Raw genomic sequence first — 17263 nt, forward strand, 5'->3', positions numbered from 1 at the left:
TTTGTATCCAGCTTTCTCTTAGTGGTTTTCATTTAGGTTCAAGGCTCGAAATACTTTGAAAAAGAAACTTGTTTTCCAGTGGTGAGGATGGTGCTATTATTATTATTATTATTATTATTATTATTATTCTTTCATTTTCACAGTAGTTGCCCCTTCATCCCCCAACACTCACCTTTCTCCAGAGAAAGGGTCCCAAAAGCAGGCAAAGGAGTCAGACACAGCTCCTATTCCCACTGTTAGGAGTTCCGTGAGAAGACCGAGCTATGCAACTGTGCCATATATGCAGAGGACCAAGTTCAGACTCATGCAGGCTCCCTGATTGTCTGTTTAGTCTTTGAACCCGTATGAGCCAAGATGAGTTGATTCTGTAAATTTTCTTGTGGTGTCCCTCTTTCTCCAACGTTTTTCCTCCCCTTCTTCCACAAGATTTCCACAAGCCTCTGCATAATGCTCATAATAAAACTCAAGGCAATTGAATGGGTCATAGACTCTGAGCCACCTACAGAGATAGATCTTCAAGAAAATGATAGCAAGCAGTGAGTTTTGTGAGGGTCAGCCCTCACAAACATATGCCTATAGCCCCAGTTGACAAATACAAATACAGAACCTTTTGGTGAAAACGAAATGGGTGTGGCCTGGTCAGGATGAACAGACCCCATTAGAATCTTAGGTACTGCCCATGGCCGTACAGTCTGCATGTTTTTCTTTCATTCTCAAGGCATCAGAATTGTGACCAGTCCAACAACTGCGATGAGGTAAACTAACCATTGAAATCTTTTTAGTTTTCCATTTTGTTTTGTCTCCACTGTGCTAGAAGCAACCTTATTTCAGTAATGGTTTTTCTTCCATAACTGTATAATGTATGCAGTGTATCTTCAAAAATGCCTCCAAAACAGAACAGAACAAAGAAAACAAAATGCAGGAAATGATGATTGATTTTGAGTTCCTGTGCACCAATTTATAATACAAAAGCTAATATGTCTAGTGTGGTTGCCTTGTTCAGTGAGACAGAACAGACCTTCAGATTTCTTGTGTCTCCAGTGTGGATCAGAACACTTTGTTACCTCTGAACTATTACAACAGCCTCCTAATTGATGTTGACCTCCAAGCTTTAGTCTCATTAGATAATATTAACAATGATACTATATTTTTTTTCCTGTGGTACATTCATTTTACATTCTGATGACCAGGTTCAGATTCCTCTTGTTTATTCTCATGATGCGTTTGTTAAGTATACTAAAGCCAAATTGTATGAATAAAGCAGAAGATGGCCTTAGTTCCGTATGATCTATAAAAATATAGAGTTTAACTAAAAGAGCTTATTGAATGTTCTCTGTAGACATTCTGACGAGTTACGATGTTCTGACTGTAACGAGAACTTTCTGCTTTGAGCTATTGTTTCTCTACAGAAGCTCTCTGCTCCTCCCCAAATATCTCTGGTCCTGAAAACATTCCCTTAACCTTATACTGCTTGTTCTCACAGTTTTTCCCATGGAGCTGTTCTTTCATCTATAAAATTCTATTGCTATTTGAGAAGAGTAAAAGATATGAGCACTTTGATATGATATAATGCTGTGAATTGAATCCAGGGCTTAATGCAGGCTAGACAAACATTCTACCTCTGAGCCTCATCTTAGAACATTAAAGATATATATGCTTTATTCAACTCTCATTTAACTCCCTCCACCTAGAGGAATCATTGCCTTTTCTAAAATACATTACTTCTTTGAATCTTGGCCATCTATTTTTCTAAAACTCCACTTGAAGCAGAAAAGCACTGTGAATTTGCTTCCGTAGCCTCTTGGACACTGCATGAGGATCTGAGAAATATGTTGCTCTCAATTCTAATCAAAGCTAAACACAATATTTGCTGCTTACTGCATAGAAGTTTTCAGAGTTCTTGAGTCTTATTATTATTCCATTTATGAGATTGAGTTGCCAGCAATTTTTACCTTCTCACATTACTATGGAGGGTAATGAGATTGTATACAGTCAGCCTGTAGCATATGCTGTATGGTCAATAAATGTGTTTATTATAATCATTCTTAGTTTCAAAAAGCTTAGTTAATTTTCTGAGGAATGACTGGACTCAAAGATTATTTTAGTTGTTTCCTCCCTACTATCTCTTACAAAATATTTCTTTTAATCTGGCTGTTTCTTTTTCTCCATTCAAATAACAAATTTATATAAGTTTATAATATTTCATAGCCTAATAAAATTTGAGGTTACTGTTACTGAGATACACAAAGCATTGCCTTAAAGACTGTAAAGCAATTAAATGTCAGATTATACAAAAATCCCATGTTTTTTAGAATAGATTTTTACCTTATCATGTAGTGCCCCAGGACCAGGTTCCTGATAGAGAGCTCTTATTCTGAGAGAACTCATGTGGTTATTAAAATTAATATTCAAGATGTTTATTAAGATAGTCCAAATTGTGTTATTTTCATATTTTATATATTATTTAAATTATAATATGTGGTTTAAGTATTTTTTGGCATGGATTTGTATATTTAGGAACTTATATGAATTTTTAATTTTACCCTTACAGAAAAATACTTTATCCATGTTAAGAGACTTTAATCTCCTTTCTTCCTTGGTAATTTATTTTTTAGAAAATCATGTTTGTTTACATTATAAAACATTTTCCCACTTTGATATGTTGTAAATTGTCTAAAATTTTAAAGTCTTCTATGTTATAATAGCAATATAAGTGACGCACCACTTCTAGCTCCTGAAATGAAAAATACAACAAAATTTGGGCATTTTCATACTTACTTCATCAAGAAATTTGACATTCTTTTCTGGACCACACATTATTTTTATTATAATTTTTAATGCTCTGTGATATTTCACAGTTAACTATTTTTTACATTTTTAATTCCTAGGAAAGAAAGCCAATTAACAATTGAACATTATTACCTGCATGCTGCAGTAATTTACAAATTGGTTATGGATACAGTCATCTAAATGTAACACTGTGAAATAAGTTGTATAACTTATATTAAAATTCAGTATGGTGGCTATATTTTAAAGGAAGGAAATGGGGCATCTTTTTAGAAAACTTTAACAATAATACAGCATCACTAGCTGTATTGTGTTTAAAGTTTTTACTTATTATACATACTTTAGACTTAACTTTTCAAAGACATTATATTATTGCCATTAATAACACTCAACAGCTATTTATGGTGAAATAAAGCCAAATCAGCTCTATGAAATCTACGTGTGAGTCACAACATGTATTGTTCAGTGTATGAGTCTATTGTCAAATGGTGCTGTCTGCAACTACAACCTCCAAAGCTAGGAACTATCAAACGGAAAACCTGGGGTTTCCCGGGAGTCAATGGATCCATGTCTACCACTGAAAACAGAATCATAGGACTTGATGCTTAGTGAGATGAGGATGAAGATGATTCTTTACAACCTCTCTATTTACATAAAATCATGTGGTACTTGAAAACACAAACCCACAAACTAGGACAGTGACTAAGTAGCAACTGGAGAGGTGATTACACAGCTAAAGGGAAGCAAAGTGAAGGTTTTAAAATGGAAAATATAAAGAAAAGACACAAACACCCATGATAATTCAGGTTGGCTGAAGTCAATGAAAACTTAAACACAGTAGTGTTCTTTCTTCAAATAAATATAAAAATCTCTACATGGTGAGAAAGTAGCTCACATATAGTGAAAGTATCAGACAATCTTTCCAACTCTCACTAATGTCTTCTCATTTAAACTCTTTAAAAACTAAAATTTTTGGCTAAATAATTAATGAAACCTGGATTCCTTAACCCATGGCAATTTCATGATGGAAGACCAGAACCTTTCCTTGTTTACATAAGGAACAAGTATATATACTGTCAAGAGAAACTTGTAACCACACATGATACCAAAAAGGAGTTCAAAGTTTCCAGCTGTAGTGCAAATTCTGGCATAAGAAAAGTGATGGGTCTCTCAGTCCTTGTAGAACAAGATTCGCCTGAGTGCTTTCTGGCAAGCTCCAGATTCCCCTTGGTGCATTGTATGCATGATTTAAAAGAAGCTGTGTCAGCGCTGATTTATACATTGACAGCTAAGGATAAAAAGATATGGGCAAACATACAGCTCACCCTTTTACAGATTAACCTGGAGACTGCATTAGGCAAATTCGATAGCATTAAAAGATTTTGCCAATTTGTCTGGAAACAATTTCTCTTTTGTAGCACGTCAAGGGTAACACTTCATGCCACTGTACTAATTTAAATGGCTTTGATAAATTGTTCCAGAGGTTAGAGAATAGTAGTGTAGATATATATTTAGCACTTTGAAATAAAAAAGCTATTAACTTAATTGTTAAATGAATTTAATCTTTAAAAATCAAAAGTGCTCAAGGATTTAAGTGTTTTCTTGGAACCTCGGCAGCTGTATTATATCATGAGATTTAAACATCTTCCTGGAAAATAAAATTATACTTTTGCATTAGTTCCTAATAAGTGGGGAAAGTTTTCAACTATTACAGTAGTAAGAGTCCTGGCTGGTATTGAGGGAAAGCTTAGATTTATAAATTCGATGAAATTGTAAGATTCGCAAGATTGACCTGCTTTTATATTATTCTGTATTGTAGTATTTATGTAGCATCAAAGTGATATTGTCTGTGTTGGTGTCCCCTAGAGACTTGTTTAAAATGATATGGGGCATTCATGAAATATTCCCTACATATGTAATTTCTAAGTAAGTGATCTAAAAAGGCCTCTCTGTAAGGCACCAGATGAAATCACTACACCCCTATTCGGTAGCCACGAGAGACAACCAGCTGTTTTACAGAATGTTCAAACAGTTTTGTAAGAGCTATCCCCAAATGTGAATTAGGCCTCTTGGTGAATTCTGGACTTGAAACATGGAGAAGATACATCTATATAACAATTATAATCTCACACTTGTATGTCTACTTTCCCATATCCATCACATAAGGCTAACATGTCACTTCTTCCTCAAGTGAACCATTGTTATATGTTTTCTCTACTGGAACAATAATGTCTCTAAGCATCAAGCTACCAGTGTTCAAAGTGCTTGTTGAAAATAGGAATTCAGTGTAGATAATACTTATTTCTTTATTTCAAGAAAGTAAGTTATTTTTTAAATTACTGAAAGTAGACTCTTCCCTTATACAATATATGACTACAAAACTTTCTCCTCCCTCCATTCAGTCCTCTTAGCCCCCAGTCTCATTCTTCCCTAGATTAAAAGTAAAGTTTAAACATGAACATTAAGATTTTTTATTTCAAATACAAACATTAGAAAAAATACAACAAACTTAATGAACTTTGAAAGATCAGTTGTATTCATTCTTCCGCTGAGTAAATGTGTTCAGCATTTAAAGCACCAATGAAGAATTATTTGTATGAATTGTATATTATTTAATGGACTTAAATAACAGGTAAAATTATGTTCATACTCTATAGGCTGTTGGAATAAAATACTTAGAGTTGATTTTTTGTTATTGTCTGGGGCTAAAATTAGCAAATTTTCATTTAAGTTTTAATGAATGTATTTCCTAATATTGAATAAATTATTTTCTTCGAGAATCACATTCTAAAAGTTTCTTAACTCAAAAATTTACAGATTAACACTGCATTGAATTTGCATGTAATAATAAAATCACATTTAGAAAGTAGTGATGACCCGTCCATGATGACTTTGAGCTTGTAATATGTGGTCTTGGTGGGCATAGTGGGGAGACGCATAGCATCGTGCCTTGCTTTCAGTTTGTAGTCTGTTAAGAAGACTGCTTTTAAAAGATGAAAACCTGAAAGTAGGCTTACTCCTTCTTGCCAAGGATAGTGAAATTAACATGCAGCTGGGCTTCTCTGATAAATGGATTCAGTTAGGTCACTGAGGGGGTGCATGTGACATTAAGTGATTTACAGCCCTTTACCTTAATGAAATTGTTTCAGCAAGATGACGCTGAAAGCTCTTAATGGATAGCTTTTCTTGATGTAATGAAATTGCATTCCTATGGCATTTAATATAAGGTGCAGTTATTATTTACTGGAGCTTTCCAAGAGCTGCTATCTGCAGAGACAGTTCAGAACAAAAAGAGATCTCAGTAGCTGCACAGAGGGCGGAATGGCTTGTGACATTCTTAAGCAGATGAGTGTGTGTGAGGGAGCACTTCAGGAAGTGTGGCCAGAGCTTCAGTGCCCCTTCAGAAGTCTTCAGGTCGACTGCACCCTGCTTCTGTTCCTTTCTGTTACATGGAGTCTTTTAATCTGTTTAACAGGCAACTGGATTACAACCAGATCAGCTGCATTGAAGACGGGGCATTCCGAGCTCTGCGAGATCTGGAAGTGCTGTGAGTATTGCTTGTTTCTCTCACTCTTTTTCTGGGAGCATCTTTCTAGAGAGTGACAATGTGATCACTTAGCTACTGTCTCGTAGTCGCATGTCAAAATGTTCTCCTAACAAGAAAATACTTCTTTAAAACTTGTGAATACACCGAAAAGTAAAGGTATGTGTAGGAAAAACATGCATATATTTCTACATACACATTTTGTATTTAAGAACACTCGAAAGATATGGTTTTTTGTTTTGTTTTTGCTTTTTCTGTTTTAATAGAATATCTACATAATTGGTGGTTCTTCCCGAAGTTGCCAATTTCTAAATATTAAGATATAAATGCAAAATCACCCCCTTTATTTACTAATATAGTTTGTGGTTAGTATGGAAATGTGTTTTTATTTAATCATGCAATTTCTCACAATGACATAAATCAACATTTTTGTTTGTTTATTTTGAAATTGAGTTTTTAATTTGAATGAGCCATAGATGAGATCCATTTCAGAGCCTTAATTTCTATTCTCCTTGAGTAAAAAAGATTTCCCTGTGCTTTCTTTTCATCTATAACATAGTCAAAAATCTGGCATTGCACTGAATATGAAGTGGTTTTGATTTTCTTATCAATTTGTTAAAAGTTGTACAGAAATTATCAAGTACCCCTTCATAAAAATTTGGGCAGTGTGGTTTATTGTGTGAGCCTTTGAAAAATATTATGAAACTGAACAGTCTTTCAATGAAGATAACTTATTTTGATAATATTTTTATGTGATCGTTATTTGTATTATAAGTTAAGGTAGAGTTTCTACCTGTCCCCTGATTGGAGTTATTTTAAAAGAGTTGATAAAAATTTATCGCAAGTGTTTCTCATGTTCTGTACATGTAAGTCATCTTTATTGCTACTGACAAAAAACTCCTTTTTCTCTTGGAAATACAAAATGCTTACACACACGTTAGTTTAAAGCTACTTTTTAAGCTGTGTGCAACTCTGCTGCCTGTGTGTAGGGGTGGGGCTGGGGGAGATGAGAGAGTGCAGGAGAGAAAGAGCAAGTGTCAGCACCACACATAAGAACATTTCACATATATAGAGAATAACTATGTGTTATTTTAGAAAGACAGTCACTTTGTGTATTGTTATTTTCATCTTAGTAGAATTTCCAAATATTGATATTTGCAGGACACATTACTGTGCAACATGTTTAATAAAAATCTAAAACATTAGGATGAGACTCCTAATTTTATCTTAAAGAGATATGTAATGAGTAGGGCCTGTTTGCAGATGAAAATAATTAAAATTTTATAGTACAAGAAAATGTGGGTGTCTTTTTAAAATATTTAAATATTTTACTGTAAAGTCTTATGATGTTATTAATGTAATCTTGTTATGTACATTTTAAAGATAATATATTTAATCCATTTAAACAATTTTTCCATAATATGGTTAATAAAGGAAAATGGGATAAAACTTTGAGAAGATAGACCAAGTAGACCTAGACTAAGCAATCTTCCTGAAAGAGAGTGGCAGAATTCTGACCCTGTAGGATCTTATCTTCTGACCTTTCGAAAAACGGTAGAATAGCAACTCAACCTTCATCTGGGAGTCCAGATTCCCAGAATTTTAATTTGAAATTTATTTTTATTCCATGAGCATATTTGATTCTCTGACAATATTGAGGCCAAACAAAAGAATATGTTGTAATCATGTTGACCAGTGATAAAACATCGGCATGAGGATTGTTAGATAGTTAATAATGTCTGCAATGCCAAGAGAAAAGTCATGGCAGATGAGAGCAGAGTCAGTTTATCGCTCATAGTCAGCTCTATGGAATTCTGGTTATAGTATATGAAATTAACTACATATTTTCTTACTATGAAGAGAAAATCTCAAAACTATTGAAAGCTAAATGTTTCCATAGGAACTTTTTTTTTCTTATTTGGACATAGGATACAGAAATGGAATTGCTAGTTTTACAGATTTTCTCTTGCCTACAATATAGGCATAATTTAATTAAATGGAAGCATAATGAGTCATGTCCATTAGGTACCAGACTTTCTGCCAAGTCTTCTCTTGCTTGGCACTAAGAAACAGGAGTAGCGAGAAATCATCATCAAAGCCCTACTTTATCATCATCAAAGCCCCATATACTTCATCATTTCAAGGGTAACCTTTTATATTTTTGAATCACAACATCACTTTCTATTAAATATATTCCTGTAACAAAGAGCAAACTTTGAAGTTGAGAAATAAATTGGCTATGCGAAGAACGTATTCATAAAACATCTCCCCAAATTGATTTCAGCAGGCCTTGTACCCTCAAAGGTTTTAGTTATGTTGAGTAAGCTTAAATTTTGAGAGTGGGAAGAGATGTCAGTTGACATCGAGACCGTATTGAAAGTGACACAACTACAGAGATGAGTCAGACATACAAAAGATACTTAGTATTGGTAATGGTAAAAGCAATTCTTTTTTTTAAAATAGTCTGGGTTCATGTGAAAGTGATGCTAGTCCAATTTAGCTGGGGAGTGCAGGAGTGAGATGTGACAGTGGAACGGAGTTCTTTAAGTGGGGATCGTGAGAAGACTCTGGTTACCGCCCATGCAACTGAGATACAGAGATGGTCCAGGTGGATGATATGGGTTTCTCATGAAGTGTGCACAGACCTTTAAACTGAGCAGTCTGTGGAAAGCAGACAAGTAGCATAAATGAAATGACTAGACAAAAGATGGATGGGCAAGAAAAGGAGACTGGACATTCTCTTGTGCTGTCTGCAAGCACACTTGAGTGTATCTTTTTTTTTTTTTTTTTTTTTTGAACACCTATTGATTAACAAAACGTCTAACTCTTGAAAAAAAAGAGACTGACAATGGAGGACAGACTGTGAGCTCCTTAGTAAACTAGAAATGATATTCTTTGTTGATCAGGTAATGTTCAGTTGTTTGTTGCCCTGGTGCTATGGGAAATGGGCAAATAATCTGACGTCCTCAGGAACCTTGAAATGAAAATTTTTCTATCAATTTTCTTCCTATATATAAAAATACTACTAATTAATTCTACTATTTTATTTTGTGATTCAAATGTATTTCAAGTAGATGGTATACATTCGAAAACTGTCTCTATGCCAACCAACAATTGTTGCAATTGATGCCCAGATGGTATTTTCTGGAGATCAGGAATTGACTTCTCAGTAAAGTTGATCACATCACCTGAGGACCTGAAACACTGACTGGCAGTCTTTGCTACCAGTTTTGAAATGTATTTACAAATACGATAACTAAATTCATGGACTAAACTCATATAGAAAGAATACAAAATCTATGGGCATGTGTAAAGCATTGGATCCTTCGTCTTGTGTTGTCTAAAAGCTAGCATTTTATTATGCTCAAGCAACATTGTCAAATGCCACAATGTATTCTGAGCTCTGAAATAAACAAGTTTTTCGTCTCAAAGGGATTCACATTCAGTTAACACTCTTTTCCGTCTCCAAAATAATAATAAATAATTATTTTGACATTACTTATGTTAAGGGAAAACGGGAGCAGTCTTGAATAAGGCAGAATTATACCTTTTTGACAAGACTCCTTTGACAATCCATTTTCTTGGCTCTTCCTCAAGATATAATGACTAAGATTGTGGCCCAAAAGAATTAACAAAGTACAGCATGCCATGCTGCAACTAATACAGATGACATCAAAGCTTTTATATGATGCCAGAGCAAGCCACTTCATCCTCAAATAATGAAAATGCCAGATATAGATGCATGATTTTACAGCCAAATTATCAGAGTAGCCATTGTGCACAGCAAAGTATAATTAAGCTGTCTTCTATAATAATGACTATGTGTTGCCAGTATGAAATTTCACCTGACATGTCCATCAGTATAAAATTCCATCGACACTAATTAAACAAACATGTGTAAAATGCAGTTTTCTAACTGACTCTCCTATGGTAAGCAGGCTTGCATGCAATTGTATCATATAGTAAAAATGTTCTTACCTAAGTTGTACATGTATGAAAAGTGTTTAATAAAATTGAATGCATAGTATGTTTCTGAACGACTATGGAAGTTAGTCAACATCTTTTCTCTAAAACAGTGAATTCTCTATATCGCCTTTACCAGTAAGTTAGTTGTTTGCTTAAATGCAGTCATGAGACGTTTTTTAATGTTAATATAAAATGATCACTTACTTACCATATCTAACTAAAATTTTTAACTTTTTTTTATTCTACAGCACTCTGAACAATAACAATATTACTAGACTTTCAGTGGCAAGTTTCAACCATATGCCTAAACTTAGGACATTGTAAGTAGTCAAAATGTACAAAAAGATGGATTTAAATAATTACGGCTGTTTTGTCAGTAAAATTTTTAATGAGTAGACTATAGGACCACTAGTTCATTATGGCATAGGCAAGAAAAGTGCAACTTGAGAATTCGAAAAATGCTATTTTAGCAAATGCACTGTTACTCTGAAAACTTGAAGGCTTCCTCATAAGTGATATGCAGTGCAGGAAGTTTGAAGGAAAATAAAACATTTACTTTGAGCTATTGGAGAGGTCACATTTCATTAAGAAGTAGAAGACTCCTTGATTGGCTGTCAGAAATGATAAATGGGAAATCTTTATGATTTTATTACTGTATTAGAAGCAGACCTAATACAGCTAAATTGTGCTCTAGTGTTCTCTGTAATGTAAAGTCAGGGCATCACCCACTGCTGCTAGCATAATTAAAGCTGTGTCAGCATTTATAGTTAAAAATATCTTCCCAGGGTTACAAACAGTCATTAAGATATTTTGGTGAGATAATATCTGAGCTACAGTTATTTTTCTCTCTCCAGGAAAAATTAATCATTAAATTCTAATGTGTAGATATCTAATTTTCGTATTTTAAGACAAGGATCTCTGATGAACTGGCTCTCAAAGTCACTGAAACCTAAGAAGTTATTACTGGAAACATGGGAATAAAACCTAAGACCTGGGCTTAGGGTGGGAAAATGTAATATTTTTTTTAGTCAATTAAGTCTATTTTGATTATGTTTTCAAAATACTTCTAATTTTAAATAGTACATAACCAAGGCTTGCATGGGAGTGCTTAGATGTCATCCCATCATTTGAGTGATAAGCTAGGAAGTTTCAGTATTCAAGGCTGACCTCCACTATGTAGCGAGGTCAAAGCACAGTGGGTTGCAGGAGAGTCTCCCTTATACAAATTAAAAAAAAAAAAAAACATGAATAAATAAGCAATCAAATAGTTTTTCATTGAAAACACTCATTTTATTTCTTTTTATTATTATTATTTCTTAGATAAATACACATTGAGTTGTATGGAATGGCCCAGGCCTTTAATCCAATGCCGAGGTAGCAAAGGCAGGTATAGTACGAGTTGAAGGCCGGTCTCGTCTCCATAGTGAGTTCCAAGCTAACCAGGGATGCACAGTGAGACCTTACCTTAAAACAAACAAAAATAAGACATTGAATTATAAACATTTTAACACCTTGACAATATTAATTTAATAACTAAATTCTATTTCCCTATGAGAATGAGATTAATTAATAGCCTTATTTATTCCAACCATGCTTGACAAAATTAGTTTTTATATTAACTTTATGTAATGCATGTGAAAAGATATAATCATGATTTCAATTCCCGAAAACAATAAATCTACTGAAAGTCTAAAACTATTATTGCATTTCAGGGTCTTCATCTACTGGTAGCCATGTGCTAGTTTGTCTTCCAAATAAACTTTAAAATGTTTTGAGTCTCTTCCTCACTCTGTATTTGGTGTGGATGTGGTAACAGACTGGGTTTAGATATATCTGGAAAAGGGTTTTATAGGATGGACCAGAGGCTACCAGTGTCAGTATTTCAAATTCTCAGCAATCTGGGGAGCTGCTCACTGACTTTTCCCAAAATCTAGTATATGATCTTAGAGTATTTCTTATAGTTTCGATGCAAAGCAGCCTGGTTCTTATTCACAGACTCAAGGAGAATAAAGCCATCGAGCTCCCTTTTGGTTAACTCATTTTTTCCTATGGCATTATTGGTACTTAAAAATTCCATTTTTATACTCTGATTATCTTTCTAGTCTGAGTTCTATGTTTTACTATCCATTATCATTATTGGGTTAGAATTGAACACATCAGCTAAAAGGGGCTAAAATGGTTTCACTTTGTCATAGGCAATTCTAGGAATGATGCCTTGATTTATAGCATTAGATGCCCCATTCTTTAGTTTGTGCAAACATAAAAGCCAGTTTAAAATCATTTACCTAATTTAGTGGATACATTTGCATGATATCTTATTAATGGAGACATACTATTGGCAATTTGGAAAAAATCCATGATCTTGCACAGATCCTTGCAACATAAAGGAGACATATTTAATCCCTTCCCTCCCACCCACTGATGAATTTCACTCTCTGCTCTTTGGAGCCTGATCCTAAGAGCCAAGTTCAGCTTATTATTTTCCTAAGAGAGGGAGAGAGAAAGACAGAAACCGGGGGCGGGGGGATGCAGAGAGACAGAAAGAGGGAGTGGGAGAGACAGAGTCAGAAACATAGAAAGAGAGGGAAGGAGGGAGGCAGCAGTAGGGCAGTGAAGGAGGGAGGGAGGGAAGAAACTACAAGAGGTATGTTTAAAACACTGTCTTATATGGAATTATTTTTCTATCTTATTTAACAAAATAGTGCTATGCTAAAATGATTTTGTAAGCCATTGATATAGAAACTTATGATGGTAGGACATTGCTAATATTGGCCTTCAAGCCACAAGTTTTGTAACAAATACTCTCCCTCCATACTTCTTTATGTCTATAGCTCTGGACTACCTCTCATTTTGTTGGAACTGCAGAATCATTTGGCTTATGCTGTTTTTTGGTTTGTTTGGGTTTTTTGTTGTTTGATTTGTTTTGGTTTTGGTTTGGGGGCTGTTGTTGTTAACACTTTTGAATTAATATAGACAAAATAAAACTTCATGGTCTTAGTGCTGTTGTCTTGCTTATCTCAGTAAAGGATTTGACTCAGATGTGTGAACTGATTTCATTATCAGAGAAAAAACTGCATAGCCATTCCCTAAGCAGCATCTGTAGTGTGTTGATTAAAATGAAAGAAATATATTTTAATAACAAATTTTGAATTAACTGTCTCCTATTTTTTTTTTTTTTTGCTTTGAACTCCTTCCTCTCATTTAGTCGACTTCACTCCAACAACCTGTATTGTGACTGCCACCTGGCCTGGCTCTCGGACTGGCTTCGCCAAAGGCCAAGGGTGGGCTTGTACACTCAGTGTATGGGCCCATCCCACCTGAGGGGCCATAATGTAGCAGAGGTTCAAAAACGAGAATTTGTCTGCAGTGGTAAGAACAGTGAGGTCACAGTATTGTTTTTACACAATTGTGTAACAGGTGTGAGGAATTCAAATATCCAAGATTCAGATTTGCTTTCCAGTGAGTCATCATTCACTCGTCGCCATGGAGACCCTCTTTCTCACAGAGAAGAATAATAGGTTCTAGGACACGTGTGCCTAGGGAAATTACTGGTCACTTGTATGTAAACCATTTCCATTTTCATCCCATGGGAATATAAGAAATTCTGAGATTATAGCAATACTTGTGAATTGTTATTTTCACTTTTATTAATGATTATTAACTACTTTTAGCCTAAATAATGAAAATGAATAAATAATTCTCAGATACTTACTTACTCTAAAATTCAGTATAACTCAGCTGTAATTATAAATTGTTGGGGTAACTGTTTATAGATATATACTTCTATATATCTATATATGATATATAGAATGATTCAATTGTAATATATATGTATATACATATACATATACATATATCTTCCTTGAGTACCAATATGTCTGAAAGCCAAATTTATCAGCAGCTAACATTTGCTGTGTTCTGTATGTCTAAACAGTATTGATCTAAATATTTCACATAAAGTTGCCTCATTTCAATTCTCTTAAAATAACTCTATGAACCATATGAATTAATCTCTACATTGAAGACTAAAATATGGTGAAAATGATAAGGTTTTTAAATTTTGTATGACCAAGTTCAAGATCTCAACATCATCAGCCTGTATATGCATACATATGTATATACATATATACACAAATATATTATAGATGCATATATGATTATATATTTATGAATATATGGCTAGATCTGCTTCAGAACAATTGTTTAAAATATAATGAAACATAAATTTTCTATGGTGTTGGGGATCAATCCCAGGCCCTCATATGTCTTGGAAAGAACTCTTCCACTGTTTTATATCACCAGGCTTCACACAAAGTTTGAAATAACTATATATAATTGGCTTTTCATATTTATGGATTACACAGATCAACCAACCACAGATCAAAACATTTACAAAAGAGTCAGTACTAAAACTTCACCATTATCTTCTTTAATCTGTAAGCAATGCAATAGTATATAAATATTTGTGCAACATTTATATTGTTATAAGTAATCAAAAACTTGGCACTATAGGGTTGGTTTGCATACACTACATCCAAATGAAATCTCCCTTTTTATAAGGTGCTTGTAAACCCCTTATTCTAGTACCTATGGAGGTCTTGTTCTCCTCACTCATGCTTAAAAGGGAGGAATCCCAGGCATCAAAACAGTTAACATGTTTAACTGAGGGAAATTCTGAGCTCATACTTGAACATTTGAAGCTGTCTTAGGGAGTTTATCTGCATCTCCCATACTTTTTAATCTAGCTCGAATTTTCCTATAATGCTATCAAATGTTCTCAGTATGTCTGATTGCTAACAGTTCTCTACTAACTACTGTCTTTCTCTTTTTGCTTTCTCCTTGCTGCCTTCTAGATGAGGAAGAAGGCAAGTTAACTTTGTGTGTGTGTGTGTGTGTGTGTGTGTGTGTGTGTGTGTGTGTAGAATTAGAATATTGTAGTTTGAGAGCTTGTGTGGAGGGATGGGTTTAGCAGCTAGACAATTGTCTCTTCGTGGCACTTTTCTCCCATTTTGATGGACCATTTCCGGAAGATCCCAGAGGGTTTTCCTAATTTTCTCCAGAAACCATAGATAAGCAGGTGCCTGTTAGATGCAGCCTGCCTGATGATGTTCTGGTTTTCATTAGTCAGGTCAGGAAATCTGATTTCAGAATACTTGTGATTTTAAATACTGAATATGGAAATTATACAACAGCAGGTGGGCAGGTGACTGATAATAGCAAAAGTATCGAACAGAGGAAGCCCTGAAAAGAATCATTTGAGCGAACATTTACAGAATTAGATCCCACAAATTGCTGTAATAACTTCAAAGAAAGCAGCAATTTCAATCTCTCCAGACACCAAACTTTTATTATGTAGTTTTCTCCTGCATTTGTTGGCACAGGATAACTTAATTTGGTCAATGGTTATGTCAACCAAGATGGAAGTCTTCTGTATTTTTTTTCAGAGACAAAGTAAATTATGTTACAAGTTCCATTGATCTTATCAGAAATAATATAAATTATTCTGAGGTAGCTACATTTTGGAACTAGAATTCAGGTCTTGAATCTGAATTTAGTGTTCCTAATATGTTTCAAGTTCTAAAGGTCTTATGATTTGGGGCTGGAGAGATATAGTTCATGGTTAAGAGCACTGACTGCCCTTCCAGAGGTCCTGAGCTTAATTCCCAGCAAGCACACAGTGGCTCACAACCATGTGTAAAGGGATCTGATTCACTCTTCTAGTGTGTCTGAAGACAGCTTCAGTGTATCCCTATATATGAAATAAATACTTCTTTTAAAAAAAGAAAAAGTCTTATAGTTTTTATGGCAATTATTAAACCTCAAGAGCCAAATGCATTACATCTCAAGACATAAATGCATTTATTCCACAAATATTATGGACGCTTATTTAATGAACAACTGTGAGAGAATTTGATCTGTGTCTCAGGCTTTCCTATCTGAGCACAGTCTGCATGTTTCTCATGTCTCTCTATTGTGAAATTCAAGAGAAAAATCTAACTGCCATTGATTTCTTTTTCTCTCTGTTTTTCCCCTTTAGGTCACCAGTCATTCATGGCTCCCTCCTGCAGTGTGCTGCACTGCCCTGCTGCTTGTACCTGTAGCAACAACATTGTAGACTGCCGAGGGAAAGGTCTCACTGAGATCCCCACAAATCTGCCTGAGACCATCACAGAAATGTACGTGCCCTGGATTTTCTAATTCTTCTACCTCCCTACTAATCCAACCCACAATATTCTCTCAGGAAATGTGAGTTGATAAAAGACAACTCTGTTTAGTGGACTTAGGCAAATGACTTTTCTGAAGAGTACAGACCCGGACCCTTACTCTGTTCAGCTAAGTACTTAGTTCTAATTGTTATGAATTATCACAAGTGGAATGAAAAGGAATACATTTTAGGACAGCTGTTTTAAAGACATTTAGGTTGTTTTAGAAGCAGTGTGTGCATATTGTCCTGACTTTAGGTTCTATGGGTTTTCTGATGTTGGTATTCTACTACAGCAACGGAATTCAGAGGTGGCCAACAATAGTATATAAGGCACTGCTAGCAGATGCACTACCTTCTCAAAAGCCAAGGTTTAAATTGAAGTGTCATGATCCCGCTTTAATGGGCAGAGCATGTGATGTATAGAATGTGATAGGCAGCAAGTATAAAGTCTCTTATTTAGCTAGAAAACATTTTTAAGATATGAGACCCAGTTACTACCTCAATCAAAACCCAAATTCTCTAGACTCTTATATACTTTCATTTCACAGGATTGAATGTTAATGTCCTTGTGAAATCTAAGGCATGTGGATAAAAGAAACACATGTAAGATGCAATTCAGAATGTCAGCATCATAAGAAGCATTAAGGAACCATTAATGAAGAAGTATCTCTAACTATATAGACCATAATACTACTGTTTTATAAACCAATTCTAAATAGTAACACTATTACCAGCTTTAGATTTTGTTTTACCTAAATAGG

The 17263-nt window shown here is 34.6% G+C and overlaps 1 protein-coding gene across 10 annotated transcripts in view; it reads left to right on the plus strand.

The window, feature by feature from the left end:
• Slit2 (slit guidance ligand 2) overlaps nt 1-17263 on the plus strand; it is a 311165-nt gene that overhangs the window by 182918 nt on the left and 110984 nt on the right. For all 10 annotated transcript variants that reach the window (XM_076938473.1, XM_076938477.1, XM_076938475.1 and 7 more), the window contains 4 exons: nt 6263-6334; nt 10546-10617; nt 13503-13666; nt 16335-16473. In XM_076938473.1, the coding sequence (XP_076794588.1) occupies nt 6263-6334; nt 10546-10617; nt 13503-13666; nt 16335-16473 (447 nt within the window). The remainder of the gene's footprint in view (nt 1-6262; nt 6335-10545; nt 10618-13502; nt 13667-16334; nt 16474-17263) is intronic.

The sequence above is a fragment of the Arvicanthis niloticus genome, chromosome 7 (assembly GCF_011762505.2).
Source record: "Arvicanthis niloticus isolate mArvNil1 chromosome 7, mArvNil1.pat.X, whole genome shotgun sequence".
In the NCBI taxonomy this organism is placed as follows: Eukaryota; Metazoa; Chordata; class Mammalia; order Rodentia; family Muridae; genus Arvicanthis; species Arvicanthis niloticus.